We start from the raw sequence: 10,709 nt of genomic DNA on the forward strand, positions 1-10,709 counted from the left end.
CAAGGTCTTTAGGCACTGTACCCAGTGTGCCGATCACCACTGGGACCACCTCTACTGGTTTGTGCCAGAGTCTTTGCAGTTCGATTTTTAAGTCCTCATATCGTGTCAGCTTTTCCAGTTGTTTCTCTGCAATCCTGCTGTCACCTGGGATTGCGACATCAACGATCCATACTTTGTTTTTTAACATGATTGTGAAGTCAGGAGTATTGTGCTCCAAAACTCTGTCTGTCTGAATCCAGAAGTCCCAGAGGAGTTTGGCGTGTTCCGGCTTGCGATCCCACCAGTTCTTTGTCGCAGGCAGATGGTATTTGTGGCACAAGTTCCAATGAATCATGTGAGCAACGGTCTTATGCCTCTGCTTGTAGTCTGTCTGTGCGACCTTCATACAGCAGCTCAGGATGTGATCTATTGTTTATTATTATTTGCATCCTTGTTGCATTCTCTACTTGGCATGCTCATCAATTCACTGTTCTTTGCAGAGGACTTCACTGTGGGATGCTCTGGGATTCTTCCTACTATTGCTTTCTATTGTTAACTAATTTCTCCTTTTTTATTATTATTATTTCCGTAGTTGTGCAAGATGCCACAGCAGGGCACTTCACCCAGTCGCGACGATGAGGCAGGGGAATACGATTATAATAACCCCAATGATACATCCAATTTCTGCCCTGCTTTGCAGGTGAGTGGTATTGAACAATCACCCTGAGTAGATGAATCCCCTGTAAGTAGCAGGCCTCCCCTCAGTCTTTCAATTGTGATTCACTCCAAAGACCCTCATCCCCAGTTGATTCCTACTTCCAGGCCCTCATCCAGCACCTCCTCTGCTTCTGAGCAGGGGAGGTGCTGGATGAGGGCCTGAAGAGATGAACCTGGATGGTTTCCACCAAAGCAAGTGGTACGTGCCATCATGGAAGCTTGTTTCAGGAATTCTCCATTAACTCCGCACCGATGATCTCATTTGTGTACATCCATGGGAATCTTTGGTTGAAATTGCTATTCTGGATGTTGTAAAACACGGTGCCTGTGATAATAAAGGCATAAAGGTTCTCTTTACACAGTTGGTTTACATAGTTTTTTATGTGATTGTTATATTTGTCTTGGATTGAGGTTGGAAACACTTCTTGGAAGGACCCAAACACCTTGGCACTCTTTCCCCAGATGTTGTTAAATTTCATCCTGCATCAGACTTACGCCTTCCTCAGCAGAGCCAGAAGGCATGATGTGTTCCAACTGTGCCTCTAGGGCAGGTGTGGGCAAACCCAGGCCTGGGAGTCAGATGTGGCCCCTTGGGCTCTTTTCTACAGCCCTCCTCTCTCTCACCATCCTATCTTTCCTTCTCTCATTCCTTCCTCCTTCCCTCCCTCATTCTCCTTCCATTCCATCCTTTCGCCCTTCCTTCCCTCCTTCTTTTTCCTTCCTGCTTCCCTCCCTTCCTGACTTCCCCCTTTCTCCCTCCCTCCTTCCCTCTCCTTCCTTCCCTTTTGTCTTTTCTTCCTTCCTTCTCTCTTCCCTCCCCCTTTCTCCTCTCTCCATTCCTTTCCACCCTTTCATCCTTCCCTTCTCTTTCCTTCTATCCTTCCCTTCCACCATTTTGTCCTTCCCTCCCTTTTGTTTTTCCCTCCTTTCCCTCCCTCTTTCACCTTCCATCCTTCCCTGTCACCCTTTCACCCTTCCCTTTTCCCCTCTTTCCTCGATCTCTCCCTCTTTCTCTTTCCTTCCTTCCTTCCTTTCTTCCTTTTTTCTCTTTATCCTTCCTCCTTCCATCCATCCTTCCCTTCTACCCTTTCATCCTTCCTTTCCTTTCCTTTTGTCTTTCCTTCCTTTCCTCTTTCCTCCCTCTCTCCCTCTTTCGCCTTCCATCCTTCCCTTTCAGCCTTTCATCCTTCCTTTTCCCCCTCTTTCCTCGATCTCTTCCTCTTTCTCCTTCCTTCCTTCCTTCCTTCCTTCTCTTTATCCTTCCTCCTTCCATCCATCCTTCCCTTCCACCCTTTCATCTTTCCTTTCCTTTTCTCTTTCCTCCCTCTCTCCCTTTCTCCTTCCCTCCTTCCCTTTCAGCCTTTCATCCTACCTTCTTTCCCCTTTCCTCCATCTCTCCCTCTTTCTCTTCCCTCCCTTCCTTTTGTCTTTCCTTCCTTCTCTCTTTCTTTTATCCTTTCTTTCCCTCCTTTCCTTTCACCCTTTCATCCTTCCTTGCCTTTTGTCTTTCCTTCCTTCCCTCTTTCCTTCCTCCCTTCCCTCTCTCCCTCTTTCTCCTTCCATCCTTCTCTCCCCCATTCTTCCTTCTCTTCCTTCTCTTTTTCCTTCCTCCTTCCCTTTCATCCTTCCTTCCCTTTTGTCTTTCTCTTCTTCCTGCCTTCCTCTCTCCCTCTTTCTCCTTCTATCCTTCCCTTCCTCCCTTTCATCCTTCCTTTTTTCTTTCCTGTTATTTGAACCCATTGCTTCGCTTAGTTTTATCCACACATTCCTCTTCTGTCTTAGGCTGGATCTACATTGGCAAATAATGCAGCTTGAAGTGCATTGTATTGTCAGTGTAGAGCCATATAATGTACTGCATTAGATGACTCTACCCTGGCCATAAAATCTGCTTCAAGCTGCATTATTTGCCATTGTAGTTCCAGTCTTAGTAAGATGCATATTCCATCTGAAAGGCTGCCTCCATCCACATGAACCTGCCCCAGACTTGTGGTCCTTAAGGCCCTTGTCATGCATCCAAACACCTTGCAAGTGTGTGAAAGACTACATTTCTTATGTGAAGGTGCCCACAATGCTTTGCTTCTCACTGTCTTTTCAGGATGTGGACAGTGATGATGACGATATCCCTGCCGACTTTGTGGGCCAAGGAGGGATGTTCGAAATGACGGCCCACCCTGCATCATTAGTAAACCAAGATGGGGAGTTCCATGGAGCCGTCAATGGTCTGGACATTACCACATATGCCGAATCCAATCTGGTGGCAGAGCCGCAGAAGGCAAGTCTTGAAGAAAAATTATTCTTGTTAGGCTTGTTCAGCTTATGGCAAAATTCACCCCTGAAGTTTGGCTGGTAAGATTTCTTAGAGGAGGCTTCACCACTGTCTTTACTGAGGGTTCATGAAGAGAGTGAGAGGCCAACAGTGTTGGAGCGGGACAGAAGAAGGAGTGTGGGAAAGATGTGGGTTTTATTAAGCCAAAGCTGCAGTCTTACATATACAGGGTGAGGCAGCATAACTTTCCTTTTTTTAAATCCGCACCATTTAGTCGGTAGAAGACAAAATGGAGAGCGTGTGAGGTTGGAGAGAGGCTCGCGACAGCAAGTCCCTTGAAGACATGGGGGTTCTGTGTGGGGGGTTTGGCCCAATTCTATTGTTGGTGAGGTTCAGAATGCTGTTTGCTTGTAGGAGAACTATACATCCCAGCAACTACAACTCCCAAATGTCAAGGTCTATTTCCCCCAAACTCCACTAGTATTCACATTTGGTCATATTGAGTATTTGTGCCAAGTTTGTTCCAGATCCATCATTATTTGAGTCCATAGTGCTCTCTGGATGTAGGTAAACTACAACTCCAAAATGCAACACCAAATCCTTCCAATATTTTCTGTTGGTCATGGAAGTTCTGTGTGCCAAGTATGGTTCAATTCCATCGCTGGTGGAGTTGAGAAAGCTCTTTGGTTGTAGGTAAACTATAAATCCCAGCAACTACAACTCCAAAATTACAAAATCTATCCCAACCCCACCAGTATTCAAATGTGTGCATATCATGTATTTGTGCCAAATTTGGTAAAATGAATGAAAATACATCCTGCATATCAGATAGTTACATTATGATTCCTAACAGTAGTAAAATTACAGTTCTGAACTAGCCACGAAAATAATGTTATGTTTGGGGATAATCACAACACGAGGAATTGTATTAAGGAAGGTTGAGAAACACTGGCATAGTTGGTAAGCTCTGTTCTTCTTTCAATTCTATGCTTTGACTTTTCCAGGTGAACAAGATGGACATTCAGTATGCAAAGGTGGCCAAAAAGATGGACATGAAGAAGCTGAAGCAGACCATGTGGCGCCTCCTGACTTACACACTGAAGGATCAAACTGAGGACGAGGTCTGCAGCAGGATAAACCTGATCGTAGTAGTCCCAGAAGTCTCTATTCCAGCGGTTCTCAACCTGGGGGTCGCGACCCCCAAGGGGGTTGCTGGGTCATTTTCTAGGGGTCGCGAAACTGCCTCAGTTGGCCCCGCCCCCTCCAAAATGGCTGCCGGCTCCTGTGCGAGGCAAACTCCTGGTTGGCTCCTCCTCCTCTTCCCGCAGGGCTGCAGGGAGTCAGGAGGAGGAGCTTGGAGGCAAAGGCGCGCGCGGGCTCTTGCCCCCTGCCAAGCTCAGAAGGGGCGAGGATTGAGCAGGCTCCCCGCTGCTCGCCTCTCGCCCCTGCTGGGCTCGGAAGGCGCCCCACATGACGACAGCCATCCAGGGGGCTTTCTCCACTTGTCTCTCGCGCCCTCTGGAACTGAAGTGATTGGAGGTACTGAAAATCTAATCTATTGTACATGCCTCCCCCAAACCAGTATTTTCTATTAGTCATGGAAGTCCTGTATCCAAATCTGGTTCAATTCTATTATTGGTGGAGCTCAGAATGCTCTTTGATGCCTGGTGAACTATAAATCCACACAACTGCAATTCCCAAAGGTCAGGGTCTACTTACCCCAAACCCCTCCAGTATTTTCTGTTGGTCATGGAAGTCCTCTATGCCAAATCTGGTTCAATTCTATTATTGGTGGAGCTCAGAATTCTCTTTGGTGCCCAGTGAACTATAAATCCACACAACTGCAATTCCCAAAGGTCAGGGTCTATTTTCCCCAAACCCCTCCAGTATTTTCTCTTCATCATGGGGGTTCTATGTGAAAAGTTTGGTCCAGGTCTGTAATTTGTGGGGGTCTCATTGGGCTGTGGAAGTCAGAGCTGAATCTGTTGAAGGTACTTCAAATCCTTTCACCCATTGTTCATACTCCCCCAAACATATTGTTTTTATCATTAATCACTATGCTTTAATTATGTTCAATTTGTAACAATGGAAATGCATCCTGAATATCAGATATTTACATTACAATTCATAACAGTAGCAGTTATGACGTAGCAACAAAAATATGGTTGAGGGTCACCACAACATGAGGAACTGTATTTAGGGGTCACGGCATTGGAAAGGTTGAGAACCACTGCTCTATTCCAAATTCAGGATGATGGGATAGTAGCAGTATCACTTTCCTCCCAAAATTTGGAATCTATTTGATTAATTGTTCAAAGGACGCATTAAAAACATACACAATTTACTAACTCCCCCCCCCCCTTCCAAATGCTCTTTAGGGTCCCAGAAAAGCATAAGAACATGCCACCATGTCTGCTAGAGGGCATTTATTATTTTTTGGAGGAACAAGTGCAATAGTGGGATTAATAATTAGAATCCTAGAGTTGGAAGAGACCTCAAGGGCCATTCGGTCCCACCCCCTGCCAGGCAGAATGACACCATCGAAGCCCTCCTGATGGATGGCCGTCCAGCCTCTGCTTGAACAAATAGAATCATAGAGTTGTATGAGACTGCACGGGCCATCTAGTCCAACCCCCAGCCATTAATCTATTAATTTATTGCTAAATTTTACTGATAATGCATAATGTTTTAAAATGATTTTGTTGTGAATTTTAATTTTTATGGTATTTATGTTGTTAGCATCCTCTGATGCTCATGTGAGGCTGCGCTGAGTCCCTCTTGTGGGGAGAAGGGCGGGATATAAATATATGAAATAATAATAATAATAATAATGATGATGATGATGATGATAATAATAATGCAAGAAAAGCACAATCAGAGCACCCCAGGCTGTTCGGAATTGTGAGAGTTGAAGTCCAAAACACCTGAAGGGCCAAAGTTTACCTAAGCCTGCCTTAAATCCTTAGCCCAACCCTGGAAGATAGGCGTGACTACACTAAAAACCCCAAAGCATTGTACAGAAATCCTAATAGGATCTGCTCCACAGGTTGATTCCTAATTTTTGAAATTTTCCACTTTGCTTACTTGCACAGAATGAATCTCTGGAAAAAAGTAATGGCTATTCGATAGTTTCAGAGCAGAAGGTCTTCAGCAGCATCACAAAGGATCTACTTCACAGGTATTTCGAGGTTTTGGCACTCTGAACTGGGTTGCTGGTGGCAAGGTTTTACACCCTTTTTAACACATTTTCTGTTGTTGCTTTGAGCAGAGGATGAATCTGTTGTAATTGAGGTATTTGTTGTAATGTTTACTGATGTTTTAGTTAATTATGTCTTATTGAATTATTTTATTTTATTTTTCATCACAATGCTTAATTTTTTGTCGTAAGCTCACTGTTATTACTGTTTGTTTATTTATTTATTTACAGTATTTATATTCCACCCTTCTCACCCCACAGGGGACTCAGGGGCAGATTACAATGCACATATACATGGCAAACATTCAATGCCAGTTAGACATACAACATATATAGACAGATGCAGAGGCAATTTAACATTCCAGCTGTGCCTAAGCCTTTTCCAGCTTCTTGAGGGTATGCTGGATTCTGGATTTTTTTAAAAAAATTATTGTGAGTATAAGGGTTACATAAAAGTGGTGGAACAATTGCATTGGGATAGAAAGGTAGGAAAAGGGGTGAGAAAAAAGAGGAACAAAAGTGGGAAAGAGGGTAAGGAAAGAAAGGGGGGAAAGGAACACAGCCTCACGCAGCCTTGATTCCGGCCACCAGGGGGGCTGCCGCTCCCGTTAGTAATCTGGCTGCCGAACGTTGGACTAATTGCAGCTTCCGGGCAGTCTTCAGAGGCAGCCCCACGTAGAGAGCGTTGCAGTAGTCAATATGGGATGTAACCACCGAGGCCAAGCCAGACTTGAAATGCCTACAGCAGAATAAAGCACAGATTTATCCAATGCAAGTTCTGGATTTTATTTCAAAACAGTTTGAGTTCTTTCTTTTGTATCTCTTGCAGGCTGCCCCCCACAATGGCAAAGAACCTGTCCATTCCCTTGGCCTTTGCTTCCCTTTTGCACTTGGCTAACGAAAAGGTAAGTCCAACATGCCTAAGTTTACCACTAAGGTTTGAATGGGCTCTTTTCAGATCTTGACTTTTGTCATCTGCTGATGTCTTCCCCCCCCTCTCCCTTAGTCTCTGTATTATTGGGACCAAACAAATGCCGTATATACTTGAGTGACGATGGGCCAGTTAAGTATTTCTCTCTCAGCCTAACCTATCACACAAGGTTGCTATGAGAATCAAGAATGAAGAAAGATAGCAATATATACTGTCAAGAGATCACTGTGTCGCAACTCAGGGTAGTTTTCACCTTGCTCAAGACACCACCAGACACCAAGGCTGTAGTTTTGTAGTTTGTTGAGAAAAAGCAAAATCAAAACAGAGAAATAAAGATGCAAAAGTTCAATAGGCAAAAGAGTCTTAAATGCAAAGGCAAGGTTCCCATGATCCACAGGCAAATAACATGAAGCATAATCCCTTAGCAATGGTCAAACAAGAGTTCATGGTAAACAGGTAAAATCAGGATCAGAATCCAGTCTCCAAGAAGCCAGGAGCGTTCCGCAAAAGCCAAGGTAATTCCAAAGAAGTTAACGGGTAAGAAGCAACATTGGCCTGACAAGAAATGCCTGTCGGCTACATCATTAAATAAGCTTCCCTGACATGAAAGCATTGCGTTGACCTTTGGCTTCCCTCTTGTTAGCAAGGCGTGTGCTTCTGCGAACCCTTAATTGCAAACGATCCTGTCTGCTCATTAATTCACCCCATTATCTTTAAGGCTATACAACTCCTTATCTTGGCCCAGCTGGGCTGGATCACTCTGGGAACCGAAAGGAGTCTCCACCTGCACTTGTGGAATTTCACTATCTCTATCTAAAGGCACATCCTTTTCCCTGGGGAACAGACTTGCTGTTTCTGCTTTAGAAGGCACACTATCAGCCCCGTCTAGAACATGTACAAGAATCTGTAACACATCAGCCTCCTCGTCATCCTGCAGAAAGTCAGGCTCACAAAGCCCAGAAGGCCCAAACAGTTCAGTCTCAGACTCAAACTGAGCCACAACACACTGAAGGAAAGGCAAGACGTAAATGTGACTGACTAGCAAAAGAGCAAAAAGTCTAGCAGAGATGGGCAACTGCATGGAACCCACTCACTACAAACATCCCTTTTCTATTGTATTACTTTCCATTGTTTGTTATATTGTATGCTTGCTTTATTTTATTTTATTATGATGTTGCCTTATGCTTTTTATGTTACTGTATTGTAATGCATTTCTGGGCTTGGCCTCGTGTAAGCCGCCCCGAGTCCCCTTTGGGGAGATGGTGGCGGGGTATAAATAAAGATGATGATGATGATGATTATTATTATTATTATTCGCTGGCCCGAATAGAAACCGGGGCAGCTAATTTTACCACAAAACCTGACTCGAGTATAAGCAGAGGGTGGGAAATGCAGCAGCTACTGAGGCCTTCTCATTCTGAGGGCTCCCACAGACTGAGGCCTAACGGGGGCACGGTTTTGTCCTGGCTCCGGTCCTTCCTGGAGGGCCGATCCCAGATGGTGAAGCTGGGAGGTGCCTGCTCGGACCCCTGGCCTTTAACCTGTGGGGTCCCCCAAGGCTCTATTCTATCTCCCATGCTTTTTAACATCTACATGAAACCGCTGGGAGAGGTCATCCGGAGTTTTGGAGTTAGGTGCCATCTCTACGCAGATGACACGCAACTCTATTACTCTTTTCCACCTAATCCCAAGGAAGCCCCTCGAGTGCTGGACGAGTGCTTGGCTGCTGTGGCTGTCTGGATGAGGAGGAACAAGCTGAAGATCAATCCCGACAAGACAGAGGTCCTCCTGGTCGATCGAAAACCGGATCGGGGTATAGGGTGGTGGCAACCTGTGCTGGATGGGTTTACACTCCCCCTGAAGTCACAGGTCCGCAGTTTGGGAGTCCTCTTGGATTCATCACTCACGCTTGAGGCTTAGGCGTCGGCGGTGTCTGGGAGGGCTTTTGCACAATTGAGACTTGTGCGCCAACTGCGACTGTACCTCGTAAAGGCTGATCTGGCCGGGGTGGTCCATGCCTTGGTCACCTCTAGATTGGACTACTGTAATGCGCTCTACGTGAGGCTGCCCTTGAAAACGGCTCGGAAATTTCAACTAGTCCAACGGGCGGCGGCTATGATGTTAACTGGTGCTCCTTACAGAGAGAGAGGTCAACCCTCCTGTTTAAGGAGCTCCATTGGCTGCCGTTCATTTTCCAGTCCCAATTCAAGGTGCAGGTGCTCACCTACAAAGCCCTTAAAGGTTGAGACCTGCTTACCTGCGTGACCGCATCTCTGTCTATGAACCTGCACGCTCTCTTCGTTCAGCCGGAGAGGCCCTGCTCACGATTCCACCTGGTGGGGACGAGGGACAGCGCCTTCTCTGTGGTAGCCCCCCGACTCTATTATTTTAGATGAGTCTGGAGAGTTCTTTACTATTTTTTCTTGTTCCTTTCTCTCACTTCCTAATGTGCCCTCGATCCCTCCTTTCCTTCCATTGTAAGTTTCCCCTTGAAAGAGAAGGAGGAGGAAGGAAAGTTCAATGCGGATTAGACTCGAAAGCCTTCTGGTAGGAAGGCGTGTGGCTTAAAGAAGGGCTTCTTTCAGCCCCACGCCTTCCCACCAGGACCCTCATTCGAGTATAATCCAAGGGGAGCTTTTTCAGCCTAAACAGGGGCTGAAAAACCGGCTTATACTCAAGTATATACAGTAATTATTTTTGAAGACAGCTGTGTTTGCTGATTTATTCCTGCCTCCTTTGCTTCCAGAACCTGAAGCTCCAGGGATTGGAAGACTTATCAGACGTTTTGGTGACACAAGATGTTTAACTGGGCAAAAATTCTGGGAACCTCAATAAGGAAATGGAAGGGATGCAAAGATGGATGCCCTTCTTCACAACGCCTGCCCATCAGCTTGAAGAAGCTGTAGCATCAACCAAGTTGTGTTGGTTCATTGGACTGTCAAAACAATTCATGTTTGAAGCTATAGAACTGTGGACAATTGGAAGCAGCATCGATTGGGTCTTTAAACATCTTCTGAATTGTTCAGCTTCCGTCTTTTGCCATGATTGGTTTACTCTCCAAGTCCTCTAACATTTCTTGATTGCAGCATATATTCAACCTGCTCTTTCAAACATAGATCCTGTACATAGAAGACATGCCTCTCCCCTTCTCTGTTTTCACAATCTCTTTTCAGGCTGTGTAGCCATTATTTTAACAGACTTTCTGTACAAATATATTTTTGTAAAAGTAATAAATCTCAACATAGAACTTCCCTGGATTGGATTCCCTTACATTTTCTTCCGTCTGGCATTTCAAACAGGTTAATAACTGAGTTGCTGTTAGTTTTCTGGGTTATATGGCTATGTTCCAGAAGCATTCTCTCCTGATATTTCGCCCGCATCTATGGCAAGTATCTTCAGAGGTTGTGAGGCATATTGGAAACTAGGCAAGTGAAGTTTATATATCTGTGGAAGGTCCAGGGTGGGAGAAATAACTCTTGTCTGTTGAAGTAAATGTGAATATTGCAATTGGCCGCCTTGAATTGCCCTGCAGCTTCAAAATGTAACTGCTTCCTGCCTGGGGGAATCCTTTGTTGGGAGGTGTTATCTGGCCCTGATGGTTTCATGTCTGGAATTCCAAT

The 10,709-nt window shown here is 45.2% G+C and overlaps 1 protein-coding gene across 3 annotated transcripts in view; it reads left to right on the top strand.

Annotated features, from left to right (window-relative positions):
- The window catches only part of NCAPH (non-SMC condensin I complex subunit H), a 32,830-nt gene extending 22,490 nt beyond the window's left edge, over positions 1 to 10,340 (top strand). For all 3 annotated transcript variants that reach the window (XM_060787462.2, XM_067470740.1, XM_067470741.1), the window contains exons 13-18: positions 572 to 679; positions 2,792 to 2,968; positions 3,967 to 4,083; positions 6,055 to 6,140; positions 6,988 to 7,063; positions 9,836 to 10,340. In XM_060787462.2, the coding sequence (XP_060643445.2) occupies positions 572 to 679; positions 2,792 to 2,968; positions 3,967 to 4,083; positions 6,055 to 6,140; positions 6,988 to 7,063; positions 9,836 to 9,895 (624 nt within the window). In that variant the 3' untranslated portion in view covers positions 9,896 to 10,340. The remainder of the gene's footprint in view (positions 1 to 571; positions 680 to 2,791; positions 2,969 to 3,966; positions 4,084 to 6,054; positions 6,141 to 6,987; positions 7,064 to 9,835) is intronic.
- Positions 10,341 to 10,709: the final 369 nt, after the last annotated feature.

Source organism: Anolis sagrei, chromosome 7, assembly GCF_037176765.1.
Source record: "Anolis sagrei isolate rAnoSag1 chromosome 7, rAnoSag1.mat, whole genome shotgun sequence".
Taxonomy (NCBI): domain Eukaryota; kingdom Metazoa; phylum Chordata; class Lepidosauria; order Squamata; family Dactyloidae; genus Anolis; species Anolis sagrei.